The sequence below is a fragment of the Zingiber officinale genome, chromosome 3A (assembly GCF_018446385.1).
Source record: "Zingiber officinale cultivar Zhangliang chromosome 3A, Zo_v1.1, whole genome shotgun sequence".
Classification (NCBI taxonomy): domain Eukaryota; kingdom Viridiplantae; phylum Streptophyta; class Magnoliopsida; order Zingiberales; family Zingiberaceae; genus Zingiber; species Zingiber officinale.
The window spans coordinates 21,037,347-21,054,322 of NC_055990.1; the positions used below are offsets into that span (position 1 = coordinate 21,037,347).

The following is a 16,976-nucleotide window of genomic DNA, read 5'->3' on the forward strand; positions in this document are numbered from 1 at the left end:
ATTAAGTCACGTTTTTGCTTGGCAATGAAGTCAACGTGAGAAGCAGCAACTCATATTTTTTGCTTGGCAATTAAGTCACGTTTTTGCTTGGCAATTAAGTCAATGTGAGAAGCTTGCCAATTGCCAACGTGATCACATGGAATTAAGAGGAAAAGAATTTTAATTAAAATATTTCTTTTTGTGGAGAGATGTTTTAAAAGGAAGTTTTAATTTTAATTAAAACTTTTCTTATTTGTAAATCATCCACATGTTTAAAGGAGATATTTTAATTTATAAAATTTCCTTTTTACAAACCACCATGAAGGGAAAAAAATATTGGAGAATTTCCGGAAGCAAATAAGGAAGTTTTAATTTGTGTTTAAAATTTTATTTGCTTGGAGATTTGGTTGTGACCGGCCATATGATTTAAGAAAAGGTTTTTAATTTTAATTAATTAAATTTTCCTTTTCATGGCAAAGGAATTAAGGAAATTTTTATTAAAATTTCCTTATTTGCCAAGACCAAGGAATATAAAAGAGGAGGTAGAGGTGCCTTCATGGCTAACGACTCTATTATTTTTCTTCTTCTTTTTTTCTTCTTTGGTGTGGCCGGCCCTAGGGCCTCTTCTCCTTCTCTTTTCTTCCTCCTTTGTGGCCGGTGGCATCAACATAAGAGAAGTCCATGGTGGCCGGTTCTAGCTAGGAGAAGAAGGAGAGAAAGGAGGCTTCGTTTCTAGCATCCCTTGGAGCTTGGTGGTGGCCGAACCTCATCCTTTCATGGAGCTTTTGTGGTGGCCGAATATTGCTTGGAGAAGAAGGTGGCTTAGGTGGATTCTCATCTCGATAGATCGTTGCCCACACAACGTCCGAGGTTAGAAGAGGAATACGATAGAAGATCAAGAGGTCTTTCAAAAGGTATAACTAGTATTTTTCTTTTCCGCATCATACTAGTTATTTTTGGAAATAATATCAAATACAAGAGGCATACGATTTTAGTGTTTCGAATTTGTTTTCGATATAGTGTTCTTTTGTTTTTCTTTTCCTTGTGATTTGATTGTTTTTTTCGGTTGACCTAAAGTTATTTTAGGAAATTAAATATTAACTTTCTATAAAAGGTTTTGTCTAGTCGGTGGTGGTTGCTCCCATATCCAAGAAGACCATGTGCCTCGCCACGTCAGTACTGGGAACCGATTATGGAAATTAATATTTAATGGAATTAATAACTTAAGGTGATTTGGGTCGAACGTGTTAAGTTCCGCAGGAGATCCAAGTCAAAACCTAAAAGAACAAATAGATTAAGTTTTGGATCAAACGTGTTAAGTTCCGCAGGCGATCCAAAATTTAATTTAAAAGAACACGTGGTAGCTAGGAAAGGGTTCAGACCTTTGTACAAAATTTTTGTACAGTGGAACCTCTAGGCTTTCCGAGTAGCAACCAACAGAAGGCACCTCTACCCTCTCTTTTATAATCCTTGGCCTTGGCAAATAAGGAAATTTAAATAAAAATTTCCTTAATTCTTTTTCCATTGATAAGGAAAATTTATTTAATTAAAAATAATTTTTTTCCTCATCAACAATGTGGCCGACCACTTTAAACCAAGCAAAGGAAATTTAATTCAATCAAGAATTAAAACTTTCCTAATTTGTTTCCGGAAATTTTATAAAAAAATTCTCTAAAAATTTTCCCTTCATGATGGTCAATAAAAAGGAAATTTTATAAATTAAAATATTTCTTTTAAACATGTGGATAAAAAGAAAGTTATCTTTAAAAAATTAAAATCTCTTCCAATCTACAAATAAGGAAAGATATATAATCTTTTCTTAATCCTTGTAGAAGCTTTATAAAAGAGATATTTAATTTTAAACTCTTTAAATCATGAACATGATTAAAAGGAAAGTTTTACCAAAATTAAAATCAACCTTTAATCTACAAATAAGGAAAGAGATTTAACTCTTCTCTTAATCTTTTGTAGAATCTTATAAAAGGAAAGATTTAAATTTTAAACTCTCTTTTAAATCATGTTATCCACATGAGAAAAATTTTAAAATAAAATTCCTTTTTATTTTAATAGGGCCAGCCACCTAAGCTTGAGTTCAAGCTAGGGCCGACCACATGAACCCATGAACCAAACCATGGTCGGCCCTAGCTTGGTCTCCAAGTTAGCTTGGTCGACCCCTATAAGATGGGTAACAAGGTGGGTATAGGTGGGTATAGTACTCTATAATTAAGAGGCTACGATAGGGACCGAGAGGAGGAATTGGTTTTGGTCTCCCAATAAAATTAAGCATCCCGTGTTCGCCCCGAACACACAACTCAATTTTATCAATAATAATTCATTCCACTAGAGAATTATTATTGAACTACCGCACCAATCCCAAATTACATTTTTGGGCTCCTTCTTATTATGAGTGTGTTAGTCTCCCTGTGTTTAAGATAACAAATGTCCACTAATTAAGTAAGTTACTGACAACTCACTTAATTAATATCTAGTTCCAAGAGTAGTACCACTCAACTTCATCGTCATGTCGGACTAAGTCCACCTGCAGGGTTTAACATGACAATCCTTTTGAGCTCCTCTTGGGGACATTCTCAACCTAGTATCTCTAGGACACAGTTTCCTTCTATAATCAACAACACACACTATAAGTGATATCATTTCCCAACTTATCGGGCTTATTGATTCATCGAACTAAATCTCACCCATTGACAAATTAAAGAAATAAATATCAAATATATGTGCTTGTTATTATATTAGGATTAAGCGCACACACTTCCATAATAACTGAGGTATTTGTTTCTTTATAAAGTCAGTATAAAAGAAACGACCTCTAATGATCCTACTCAATACACTCTAAGTGTACTAGTGTAATTATATAGTTAAGATAAACTAATACCTAATTACACTACGACCTTCAAATGGTTTGTTCCTTTCCATCTTGGTCGTGAGCTACTGTTTATAATTTATAAGGTACTGATAACATGATCCTCTGTGTGTGACACCACACATCATATTATCTACAATACAAATTAATTGAACAACTACATTTATCACAAATGTAGACATTTGACCAATGTGATTCTTATTTCTAGATAAATGTTTATACCAAAAGCTAGGCTTTTAGTATACACTCTAACACCATCGACACCGATGAGTCCCACACCCGGATGTCAATTCTTAATATGGATTCATCCTTCGCTGCCTACGACTACTTAGATCTGTTATAATAGAGATTCACCTTCATCCCCCATTCTTAGTCTCCTCATCCATCAATCGTTGTCGCCATCGTTATATCAACTGGTGGTGGAGGAATAATTTACTAAATAAATTTGGACCCTTTCAATTTAGGTTAAGCTCAATCCTTCCTCGAGAGGGGTCTAGACATCTTTACAGGTGGCTACAATAATAATTTTATTAAGGACAATTATGATAAGGTTAGTGTGTTCTAAAGATTGAATAAAATAATATTATACTATATTTTATACTCTACACCATATTATCTAATAAGCATATAATTAGAATTATACATGAAACAATACATTGAGATTTGGCTTAATATTCTAAAAATTAATTTTTTAATGTACATACTTATGTTATAGATTTATAGGTGAAGTAGAAAAGATCTCTGTTTATTATTATTATATATATAATATCTTTTTAAAAATAACAAAATTATTCCACCTAAAGTCCGGAGTATTTTAAATATCAAATTATATAAGTCAGGTTGTTGTTTTGATAATATTTTTTTTTAAAAAAATATTGTTTTAAAGATATAAATTAAAAAAATATACTCTTTTAATTTTCTACTAATATATTTGATGCCGAATGAAAATTCAAGAGAAGGATTTTAAAATTTTAAAAAAACCAAGAAAAAAAGGATAAAAGATGAAAATCTCGAGGGAAATGGAATGGAAAATAAAAAGGGAAAAAAAGGAAGGTAACAAAAATGAAGAAGATTTTTTTTTAAAAAAAATAAATGAATTCTTAAATTAGGAGGAGGAAAGAAAGTTAAAAAAAATATCTATAAATGAATTCTTAAATCTATGTATTATTAGGTAAAAAAATAATTAGTTTCTAAAAAAAAGTTATTATTTTCATCCTCCCAATTAAATTGAAGTGAATAAAAAAATATATACCAAACAAATAGAGACTCTTTAACTTCGGAATATCTAAAGCAATAATTAAACTCTCCAATATAAGAGATTAAAAAAAAAATCTAAGAATATTGGCCTTTGATGGACTTGCATAACCTCTTTCCAATTTATGCTAGTATGAAATTATATGGGATTGAGGGGTTATCTGCAAGATTAGTTGGTGAAAGAGTTGCATACCACAATTATTAAACATAAAAAATATATAAATATATATTCGTAGAAGATAAAAAAATTATGTGAAATAAAAAATTATATAAGATGAAAATAATTTTTGATGCTCTAATACTCTGTTTACTTCCATAGTATAAATTTTTTCTTAGGTACTTCAAAAGTTTTCCAAGGATGATAAATTATTTTACCTAATGAATTGATAGATTTATGAATCCATCAACATATCATTTTTTTCATTATTTTTTGACCTAATGAATCAATAGATTAATGAATCTATCCATGGATCATTTTTATTTTTTACTTCTATTCAAATCGGATGGAAAATAATTTCCTCTCAATGTTGAAATGTGCAAAGCTATTTCTTGTAGCCATGACGATGGCTCTACGCACTGTAAGTGAACTCGGCCTCGTGAACACGAGCAACCTCCGAGGTCACTCGCGACCTTAACCTCAAGAACCTCCGAGAACAATAAATTTTTAAATATAAATATATTTGAAAAATTAATTGATATTTAAAAAATTATTACTCTCAATATATTAAATTAAATTGATATTTGATAATATTTTTATAATTACGAGAACTAAATAAATACATATGAAATAATTTTATATCATTCTGAGTTCTCTAGGTTTATCAGATGATTTAAGCTGAAATTGACTGATAGATTTTTCGAACATGTAGAAGAAAACTAATTTTTTTCCAGTAAAATAAAAAATAAGTACGTAATTTAATAATTTTAGAATTATGATACAATGATTTTGATATTCTAAAAACTTACAGTTCAGTAACAAACTGTTTTCTTTTTCATCTGTTTCCTTCCTTCCGTGCAGATTTTTTCTTTTCTTTCTCATTGGATTTTTTTTTCCTTTGTCTTACTCTTCCGAGCAGATTTTTTTCCCACGACCATCTTTCAAAGTAAACATAACCAAAGATAAAAAAAATATTTTAAAAGTATTTTTTTTGAAGGTATTAATGTATTATGGACTCGAAAATAGAAGTTTTGAAAATAAAAAGTTGACAGTTAAAATTTAAATTCGATATGAATAATTCAAGAGCGATTAACCTTGGAGTAAATTTTATTTCAATAAAAAAAGCGCTAAAAAACCGATAAAAGAGAACCCTAAGGAACCGTTTTGTCGCATTCGAGCGAGCCCAAGCCCGCAACGCTGTCAGCGAACTAGGCGAGGCGACTCCGGCGAGAAGAAGCAGCATGCCGAAGCGGACGACGCACACGTACTCGAGCGAAGATGCGGCGCCGGACGGTCCCGATTCCGATCTGTTCGTCTACTACTGCAAGCACTGCAGCTCTCACGTGCTCATCACGGGTCCGTTGTTCCTCCCCCTTCCCCTTTCTAGGGTTTTTGATCTCTTTAATTTATGAGCAAGGTCTTGGCTCTTGGCGTTGTAAGTTTGGTTCTACTTCCGATCCGAACCAACGCAGGCTGTGCTCCCTCGAAAGAGGTCCTTTTGCTGGCGAACAGTTTGTAAATTCGGTGTATTTAAGGAGGAATTATCGTTTAACGATGGATAAATTGGAGGAGTATGCATTCTTAATACCTACTTGGTGACTTGTTATGTCTTGAGCAGTGAATTTTCCCAACTGCAGTAGTATTCCTTCCCGTTGAGCAGTGTAGTTGAATAGGCATCACCAAGTCTGCCAGTTCTATGGCTTGTATGCTCTTTCTGTTGCTTATTTTTGCATAAGAATATTACCAGAGGGTTGATGGTGCATAGATGAAGCAGGTTTGTTTAAGTGAGTACGATACTAGAGTTTATTAGGCGAGTTTTTTTTTTTTTTTTTTTCATGTTTGCTATTATACCCTACATGATGCCTAAATTATGCTAGTTCCCTTTGATAATTTTAGTTATCTCTAGTTAGCATAGTTTTTAAAATCTTGAAAAAAGCCTAATGAAAGGAACTGGTGCAAGAATTAATCTCCTGTGTTTTTTCTCTTCACTCAACTAACTTTATGCGTCTAGTTCTAGAATCACCATCCACAATAATTTACAAGCATAGAGTCTTCTTCAATCCATATAAATATTTCAAATGTTATTTCCCTTTTTCATGTTTGAGAATAATTTAACCAAGGATTATGTTTTCTATAAAGGGTTCAACATAAAGATGATGGCTATGTTGCTGGCCCCTAATAGTTCAAACTCACATTTTCTTCTTGTTTGTTTATAAGGATCATTTAGTCAAGGAGAAATCTTTGTAAATGTTTAAATGGAAATATCCTAAAGAAGAAAAATGACCAAAATTTTTAGAAATATAATCTTGATATATGTGAAGTGAATGAAATGGTGCAACATTCCAATGCTTTGGGACACCTAGTATTATGCATTATTTCATGTCAAGTGTAAATCGACTATGTAGCAGAATAAATTAGAGTAAGGTGCAAGTTGCTGACAATGTTTGATTTGATTAAAAATAGTTTTTTTTTTCCTATTTTTCTCTAGAAATTTCTATTCATATGTACCATGCAAAAAGCCAAATAATCGCTGGTAGCTAAGCTTTCATGGAGCATTGTGATTGTTGTGTGCTATTCAAACAAAAAGGAAAATTTTGTAAAATATAGCAACAGTGAAAATATGCCAAGATGGATGTTTGGGGTTATGAGATAAATAAAAAATTTACAACAATGCAACCAACATGTGTACAGTTAGTTAGACAAGTCGAGCTAAAGGTGTAAGGCTTAGAAGGGGAATTCTCTAGTCAGCTTAGCCAAAGCAATTTAAGAAATCTGAATACTACTTGTAATATGCCTTACAGAGAGTTCAACAGACAAATCATGTAACACACCTAATAGTTGGGACTAACTTGGCTTAGTCATGATGAATAATAGCTCTTAGGCCATTATGGTCGGGTCTTTCTTAGTTTAGTTGCATTCCATAACAGAAATGCCTTTAAATTGTGATTTCTAAGTAAACATTTTGTACCAGTTTTCTGTATCTAAATCTTGAATATTCAAGAGGCTATGGAAGGTTCTTGTTGCTTTTCTTAAACCTAAAAAAGTTGTTTATACATGGTGAAGTCTCTTGTTACTTTCCATAAACCTAAACTTTGTTTACACATGGTAAATGGTTGTTCCTTACTTTCTACAGTTGTTGAAACAAATTATCAATTATCTTCTATATTGATGTGTTTGTTATGAAGATACTCAATTGCAGAAGATGCCTAGGCGAAAAACCGACAAAGCACATGTACTGGACCAGATGAAACATCTTTCTAGGCTGAACGTTAAGGAGGCAGGAAAAGTTCTTCTAAAGCGGTACATATTTACATTGGGTGGATTGATATACAATCCCTTAAATATTTTGATCATTTTGTTGTTTTTTTCCTTATATTGGAATGATATGGTATATTGTACTTGGATATTGAACGTGCTTGTAATGGAATAAATTGATTTCCTTGTCTATTGAAATTAGTGAATGCCCTAAGCGGGTTAGCTTAGTTACAGGTTGTTATTGAGGCCTCAAATCAATCGTTTGCTTCAAAACATTGAATTCCACTTGATTTATCTAGCATCAATAATTTGTGGGAAATGTTTTTGTTATTTATTTCAAATCAACTTTGTTTTCAAGTCTGCATAAATTTGGCTGACGAAGTCTGTGAAAACCAAAACCTTCAAGATGCTCATGCAATCCATCTCTGAGCAATCTAATGACCAAGATTATGACCTAGAAACTTACCTTGGATAAATTTTGAGGCAAGACAATCAAAGATGTCAACTAGGGAAATAGTTGGTAGGAATGCACACTATATCATGTGTAATAGCAGGAAGAATGATGTAGCTTGCAAGGAAACATATAAGCTAATAGTATCATGAATTGTTATATAACATGTTAAGATTCTTGTAACAAAATTGAGTGTGTGACTTTTGGAGTCTCCCCTACTCTTCAAAGTGGAGCTCCAAAGTATAGGAACTCTGTGTATGCTCATCATGGGTACGACTGTCCTTGTCAGACAATCCACACATTCATCAATATGAGATCGAGGGTGAGATACTGTAAAAATGAGCACTTGTGAGTAAGCCAACGGGCTAGCTAAAACCTTAAGCAATAAACATTGTGTTATTATCTATGATGCATATGGATAATCATGAACTGAAAATAATGATAGCAGTAAAAGTGAACTATAACTATAGTCTGATGCAATTAAACAGATAACACATAATACTAATATTAAGTGGTTAAATTATCAAGCAATAAGTAAGAATTATCTTATATCTACCATGATGAATATTGTGGAGGTCAAGAATTGTAGCAACAACACATGCAAATAAGAATAACAAGGTCAAAACAACCAAGACCACAACACACTTCACTCATTGGTATGCTCCATGATTTGTTGTTTAACACCCACCGACATGTAAGCGAGCTATTTAGGTAATGTCTAAAAGAAGTTTCATCTTAACTCAGTACTCACCCTCAAATGCTCCTTATAAGGCGGTATTTATTATGTATTACTTGTTCAAAAGCAAGGGAAAGGGGATGTAGCTATGCTAACAAATGAAGGCCCACATTGCCTCGTTGACAATTGCATGAGCCACTCATGTTAGGGGATGATGGTGCACGACTCAGCATGATAGGTGTAACATATTGTTAGGTTCTGCCCTTTTTTATAGTTATACCATATTGTTTTTTCATTATCATGATAGGTCTAACATTCCCGTGACTTGCTTCAGCCACTGTTTGAAAATGATAATTAGCTTATGGAACATATGAATTTTCTTTGTAGTGGTGAAGGAAAACTGGAAAAGCAATATCGCATGAACTGTGTCGGTTGTGAACTTTTTGTTTGTTACCGTTCTGAAGAAGTTTTGGAACATGCCTCTTTCATTTATATTGTTGATGGCGCACTGAGTTCAATTGCTGCAGAAACAAACCCACAGGTGCATTCTTGTTGTTACTAAAAGGTTATTTTGTACTACATTTCGAACTGTTTCAATCGGGCTAGCATTATTTGTTTTCCTTATTACCTTTTACCATTGTCTTTCTGCTCTGATGCTTAGGCATGAGTCTCTTTGACATAGTATCTATATGCCATTGTTGAGCATAATAGAATTTTGCATAGTGACAGGTTTAAAAGCTCCCTTGAAGGTGTATTTCATATTAGGCAAGTTAAATCAAACCATACATTTCATAACTCATTAGGACTTATGCTCTGGCTGCAACTATTTTTCTCTGTTTGTAAATTAAGTCACCCCATGAAGTTAAGAATGATGGTTGCGTCTCTCCCTTTTTCAAAACTTAAGCATGTGAATCCATAAGACCAATAAAAAGACTGGGAAAATGAGTATCACACTGCCAGCTCTCTGATTTTTGTTATTTCAAACTTCATTTATGCATCATTTAAGCCTTATTGGTCTTTACTTGAATGCTCTTTCATTTGTGATTCGTACTAGGCATTCATAAACTTTTTTATCCTAATGGTTGATAACAAAACCTAATAATGTGTATTTATTATTTTGACGCTGTTACTTCTTTTCTGTTGGTGTTGTTAGTGCTTATGAATTATGATTTTATATAAAGAGGAAGAAAAGTAAAGTTGCAAGATAGAAGTGAACCTGTATGAGGCTGACATTTCCAACTGAAAACTATTACTTTGTGTCAGCATTACCCTTGTGGATGTGTATTTACTGAAATATTTTTCTTGCTATGGTTTAATCTCTGGTTTATGTATAAACTCAATTTTATATCCCAATTTGTGTGACATCATCTGTTGCGATTTTTCTTTTATGCAGTTTGTTTCCAGATATTGACATCTTTTTTTTGCTAGCCATAATAATAATAAACTTCATATATGCGCCATCATGGTAAAAACAATAATTACAGGATGCTCCTGTACCCCCATGCATATCTCAGTTGGATGGTGGCCTTGTTCAAGTAGCAATAGAAGTAGAAGATCGTGCTCAACGATCAGCCATAATAAGTAACTATCTATTTCCCATTTGGTTGATTCTACTATTCATATGCTGATTAAAATTCTGGAGTTTGGTTCTATTTGAGTACTTATTTAGTAGCTGCTATTTAAGCATTATGTGAAAACTGATTTATTTGGATCATGATTGTGCCATCCCGATCTTTGGGTAAAATGTGATATCTGTCAGAAGATTAACATAAATTAGCCTTTTTTTGTTCTTTACACCATGTTTGGTTTGCAATAATATCTATTCCATTCTGTTTTATTTTGGCAGAATAACTATTCCTTCATTTGATTACAAATGACCTTGGAATAAAATCCTCACAGAATTGTTATTGCCTCTAAACCCTTGTTTGCTATTTCCTGTATCATATGTTGAGATTATTATTCTGTGAACCAATCCAAGCTTTTTGAGCCAGAGCATCAGTCATTAGCCAGCACATGGTGCCAGTGCACCTATATGGAGGTGGAACCATGAAAAAGGAGGAAACTACTAAGGAAAAAGGGTTTTGGGGTTCTGCTGCGTTTTGGGGTTCTGCTGCGTTTTGGAAGAAGAAATAATAATTTAACTAGATTGGAGATTTCTTAATTGTGTAATTTTGAGGAAGCAGATATAGCATTTCACATGGAGAACGTAGAAGCTACAGGAGGAGATGTTGGAGGGTCTTTCTGCCAGACAAGTGATAGAACCACTGGAGATGAAGAGAGTACATTGGTTTCTGGAGAAGAAGCCAGAGGGGAGGTTTGTAACCAAGAGCAAGTTGCACCTGGCGTCTAAGAAATCATAATTATCATATGCTTTTGTGAGGGGGAAGAATGTGACACCAAGTCCATGTCTATCTAGATATCATGAGATTTTAAATGGCGAATCAATCCGAGGAATACATATTCACTTTCTATTATACTCTAATTTCATTTTCTTTGAATAACTATTTTGGTGTTTACAAATTCCATTCTATGAACCAAACATACTATTAGTTTCTATGGCCTCACGTTCCTAGTGACCTGGACAATACGATTTAAAGTGACAATTTTTTTTTTTTTTGTTTTTGCCATGATATGGCTGCTAGAGTGCAAGACTCAGTGTACATCTTAGAATAGTTTCACACAGGCAACTAACTCGGTTTTTCTTTTCTACTTGGCAAATTGTCTAACAAGTTTTCTTTTTCTTTTATGATTTTTTTTCTGATATATTTGTATATCCTTTGCATTTGTTTTGCAAGCAAGCTATGTGCATAATGACTATTTCCCCCATATTGAATTGACATTATTTTCATCAGGAGTCAATGCTGATGATGTTCGAGTTACCATAGCTGCTCCAGCTGCTAGAGGAGAAGCTAACAGTGAGCTTTTGGAATTCATGGGCAAGGTTTGATTTGTTTATAAATGCTAAAATCTCAAACTCTATTTGATATAATTGGAGTCATATTGATTATTCTTTTCCACAGGTGTTAGGCTTAAGATTGAGCCAAATGACCCTACAGAGAGGATGGAACAACAAGTCAAAGCTTCTCATTGTAAGATACTGTAATTTTGTTCTTGATTTTGATAATGATCCAATATTCACATGTATTAAAATCATTCACTCAAAATATATTGTCCAAAAGGATTACATGAGTAAACTAGTTCAACCAGACCTGAAACATGTGAGCTAAGAGCACTATACCAGAATCAAGAATTGTTGACACAGAACATGCTCCAAAAAAACACAAATATGCCTAGGCTGGAAAGATAACCAATTGCCAATTCAACTAACTAGTCTCCATAGATGGAGGCTGTCCTCTTTCCCTTGGCGAGCCCAAGAAACAACTCATTCCTCTGCTAGCAGCAGCTTCTCTCGACTCCATTCTTCTTGCTGAAAGATTAAGCCACACCCTGCCTTCCAAAATATGGTGAAGAACCAAGATTTTGAAAGTGCATTACCAACTCTAGCAACTTGCTTTTAAGAAGAGGCAGCCCAACCAAACCATTCATCTGGAAAAAGGAGTTACAATTGATGATGAAGCTTACTTCTAATAAACTTTATTTCGATTACAATCCAATATTGGTTACCAAGAGTTGTGTTCTGGGTTCAACTTGTTGGCCACTTCATTAACATAATGAAAGATAAAAAGTAGACTATATATAAAATATACTCACCGCCATATCCCTTGGTTTATTTACCACCTTCTTATTGATGTGTTTATATGTCAGGAAGTATTATGAGCTTCAAATGTCAGTGACTGTCATATAAAGAGATGTCAAACCGTAAGATAATTATTGTAAAATATCAGGTATATAGATGATTGTTATGAATTTAGAAAAACCAGTCGGCAATAATTGCTAAGAAGAGTTCACATATCATTATGATAGATTTTAAAAATGAGTGTCCATTAGTTGTTTGCTGCAATAATTGATAAGTAGTATATCATAACTTCTAGGTTTAAAATTTTAAAAATGAGTGTACATTAATTGTTTGATGCAACAATTGATAAGTAGTATATCATAACTTCTAGGTTTAAAATTTGCAAGGAGCGATGTCTGTATCCATTTCCTTAGTTTTATTTCCATCCAAATCAGATGAAATAGGAGCATAACCTTCTCAAGTTGGCATGTGCTAGTAGTAGGTTATAAGCCTATGTATGTTGAACTCTATCCAAGTAAATGTGCAGTTGTTATAGAGCCTAGTTTTTTTTTCCCATTTCCCTTCCTGTAAATTTCCCTCCAAGTAAACACAACTTTTTTGCCCTTCATCACCCTTCTTTCTTCTCCGCTTAAACATGACCTTGAGTTAAATTTACGAGGAGTCTAGGTCCATCAAATGGTAGTTATGGAACTTAACATAACTGAAAGAGTGTAAGTGGCACAGGTATGGCCTTATGGATTCACATAGAACTATCTTGATGGTGGTTAAATCTACTTGTCAATAAAGATCTTGACTCGAATATATAACAACACAGCACTCATCTACACCCCCCTTGTAATCTACTAACCTTGAAAGGGAAAAAAGGAATTATAATCACGATGTTGAAATCTGTAAATATTTTTTAGATCAATTTCTATGGCTTGAATTATCAAATCACATGGTGCATATGCTTATATATTTGAATGCTTGCTTCAGATCGAGGATTTATCTGCAAGGCAGGTTTACGAAAAGTTACTGGAAGCCGTGCAGCCTTGAGACATGTAAATCCCATGGAAACAGCACAACATTAGGTTTATTAAGCTTATACAAAATTATTTCTGTGATGGTTGTTATTTTCCAGATAATTGTTCTTTGATACTTGATCTGTAGCATATCACAAATTCTGTTTTCTGGTTCTTTTTTGCAATATTATCCCATCTTGAAGTGAAACTAAAGAAATTATATTGAGATGGTATAATTCATTGACACTTGATATATTTTATCATGAAATTTATTAGAGTGGATGACATAAGAGGTAGTGAGAGATTCAAATATTTTTAGTCAATGTGTTAAGGTAGAGTTGATACTAATATTGGTTTGTGATCCTATCTAAGATTTGTGGAGATGATGCGCTGAGCACAGTGGGCAAATGATTGATTGTCAGAATATCTTTTTCTCCAAAAGAAGTTTCTCCTTCAATTTTGCGCACAAGTAGATGATCCAATAAAATCTTAGTGCCTAGAAATTAAGGGGAGTTTTTGGTGAAGATTCTCTAACGTTCAAATTAATCTTAGTTCGAACAAATGGAAAAATTATCAAAACGTTTGCGCAAGAGTAGAATTGCGGATGTTCGTGAGCATATCTTCATCATGGAGAGAATTCTCTTTTGTATACCACCTCAGTTTGTATTGTGTTTAAGTTGTTTTTAAATAATTGTGATAAAGAAGATCGATCTAGGAGTGGAACTTGATCACGAAGATGCTTTCTAAACCCTTAATTCACATACCACCCATTGCATTTTGAGCTTTTTACAAAGGAGCAAGCAGTTGCTCAAAAAGCTATTTCTGGTGCTACAGGTATGGCTAGAAAGCCAAACAGAAAACAGTGGGTTAATATCCATATTTACGTCCCTAGTCAGCCTAAATTAGTTATCTTCCGAATATGTTTCAAAGTTGCTTTTGTCAGCTTCAATGTCACTACGAAACCTTGCTGCTGGTATTTCAAGTAGCAACAAGAATATACACCACGTGTTAACACACATGCAACACTCAGACATATTCACTGCGAAAATTAGTAGAACAATTCCATTACAAGATAACTAGCTGCAGTTATGTTGTTATATTCCAATCACAAAAAAATCTCATAAGATCGGTGCTCAAAATCATGAATTGGTTCATCGTGATGCTTTTTCCAATACGAAGGAACTAAAAAGCTCCAAACAGTTACAACTAGCAAAATGTCTCCCAACTTGAAATATTTATTTCAGGAGAAAAGGAAAGAATGAGAGAAAAAGAAGCTATATCATTTTCCTTTAAAGTAGCTAATGTACATGTGGACTTTGCAACAAAGGTTACGCTTTTTGGTCACTAAAGTTGGATTCGGGTACCTACAAGTAATAGCTTGAGAAAAAGGTTGTAAATGCGGTTAAGTCTGCCCAACTCGGGAAGGAGCTCTTCAATCTTTGAGTGTCATCAACAAGATACTGATCAAGCACTGCGACATCCATCCTCAGTGACTCGGAATTGTTGGCCTGTAATTCATTCGACATGCGTGTGAAATTAATTTGAGAAACCTTTGAGTTTATAGATCACTCAAGCAAAGGCGAATTAAAGGTTTCGAGGTTCAATATAACATGAGAACATCCATATTGGTTTAAATAAAGGCATATTAAGGAATACCTCTAGCCAGAAAGTCCAGTTATCCTTGCTACTTCCACTAAGTCTGCATATATATGATGGGGGACCACCATTAAAACTCTCAGGAGCTGGAGGGTCGAAAAAGGTCAACAGGTTAAATTTTGGAATAATGGATTTAGAGGCAAAAGTAGCGAATAACCATGGCGCTCACCTGGAAGCCTGTAATCTGCAAAAGACCAATTTGACAATGGACCTGTAATGTTGAGGACAGTCACCCAAATCTCTCCTACCGAGCTGTACCAGTTTCAAACAGAATAAATCTCTACTTCATATAGAAGGTAGAATTTAAAGAGAGATGTGTATAATTCTACTTCTATGCACAATAGAACATTATCTTCAAAGTGAAAATTACCCTAGATGAAGTTCCAAATGAAGCCTACGATGACCAGTCTCAGAAATCAAAACAGAATCACGAACAGACACATGTGGCAAAGTTGCATAGTGATTTAATATTTTAGAACCTTCGGTGGGGAATTTCAAACTTTCAGAGAACAAGAAAGAAACAGGGAATAGCGCCTGCAAAATGAGGAACCAGTTAAACTCGTGATGCTGTAAGTTTTCATGTTGTCTTTTTTTGGATAAAAAGATTATTTAAGTTTCTTATTTGCATGTTAAACAAATATTCATCAGTTAATCAAGCACAAGCATGCTGAATTTGTTAAATTTCAGAAAGTAAAATAAACAATTATTAAGGCAACAGTTATTATAGTCAAGATTTTCATGAATGTGGAAAGACAAGCAAATGTAGAGACAATGAAAACCGTAGCAATTGTAGCAAATACATTAGCAGTCCATGAAAACCATAGGGAAGCAAGTTTCCAAGTCATAAGTTCAAATAATTATCCCAAAAACAAGGGTAGGTAGAACTACAAACTACACATAATAAGTATTTAAACAAAACAAACACCTGACTGCAGCACTTGCAACCATGAAGAGGGGTTTGATAAAATTAGATAGTAGAGATTATTTGCCTTCGAAAAATAAATGCTAATTATTGAATATAAATTCAACAACTAGTAAGGCTTAATTCTAAATTCAACAATTCACATACCACCCAAGTGCCACCATCAGAATTATAGTTCTCTTAGAAAAACTGATGCCCAAATTTTGAAGCTTCAGGAGCATTCTGAAGAGAAGAAGGCATTCACAAAATCCAAAATCGTTGGATAAAAATCAGAACCTGGCAATTTGATCAATGCAAAATAAAGGAGCAATATTACACTTGCATAAGCAACCACATAAAACTAGAACATATAAATGCAACAGGTATACAATACAAGCAGATATGAAAAACAAACATCGTCTTAGATAGTGAAAGTATGGACTTTGAAGCATCATGGTTTATGAATGGATAGAGGTGGTCCAACAACTTAACCTGTGATCCTCACAAGATTTTTTTTTTTGAATTAAGGAACATTTCTGTTATGGAATTCAAAGGTTAAAAGCTGCACAGCATGTTGTTGGGTTGTTAAAGCAACTTCAATGTCAACACATATCACAAACTAGTGTATACGTCCAACAAGTACATAGGAATGTGATGCAAGCCCAACAAGTGTTGAAGTCAAATATGAGTCTTCAAACTTCAAACTTCAAACTTCAAACGGGCATAACTTTTGAGTCGGGACTCGGAATCATGCTCTATCAATCATCACGCATGCAGAATTTGAGCCGTAACTGTCAATTTTCAGCCCCAAATTCTAACGTTTAAACTCTTTTTAGGGCCTTTTGCTATTTTTGGTAATTTTTAATTTTTTAGATATTTATGGTAATTTTCATATTTCTGGTATTTTTTTAGAGAGGATTTGTCTTGATCCGCATCTTGATTTGAGTTAAGATCGTTAAGTTAATTACTTTCCTTTTCGGGTGAAAATCTATTTCCTTTCTTTACAAGATTGGAACTAAGATTTGTTAATTGTAATTATTATAATTTCTTTCCTTATTTGAGTCTTAG

General features: G+C 33.6%; 1 protein-coding gene and 1 pseudogene across 3 annotated transcripts; one reads left to right on the plus strand and one right to left on the minus strand.

The window, feature by feature from the left end:
* The first annotated feature begins 5,408 nt into the window (after window positions 1-5,408).
* LOC122051353 (UPF0235 protein At5g63440) lies at window positions 5,409-13,559 on the plus strand. Of its 3 annotated transcripts, none has more exons than XM_042612457.1 (7): window positions 5,409-5,627; window positions 7,457-7,571; window positions 9,041-9,194; window positions 10,168-10,234; window positions 11,506-11,594; window positions 11,674-11,742; window positions 13,326-13,559. In XM_042612457.1, the coding sequence occupies exons 1-7, from the start codon at window positions 5,513-5,515 to the stop codon at window positions 13,383-13,385; spliced, it is 669 nt and encodes a 222-aa protein (XP_042468391.1). In that variant the 5' UTR covers window positions 5,409-5,512; the 3' UTR covers window positions 13,386-13,559. The 3 variants fall into 3 exon arrangements, with proteins under 3 accessions (XP_042468391.1, XP_042468392.1, XP_042468390.1); XM_042612458.1 differs by having other exon boundaries at window positions 7,471-7,571; window positions 10,138-10,234; XM_042612456.1 differs by having other exon boundaries at window positions 5,410-5,627; window positions 10,138-10,234.
* Window positions 13,560-14,487: 928 nt separating this feature from the next.
* LOC122051354 overlaps window positions 14,488-16,976 on the minus strand; it is a 36,591-nt pseudogene continuing 34,102 nt past the window's right edge.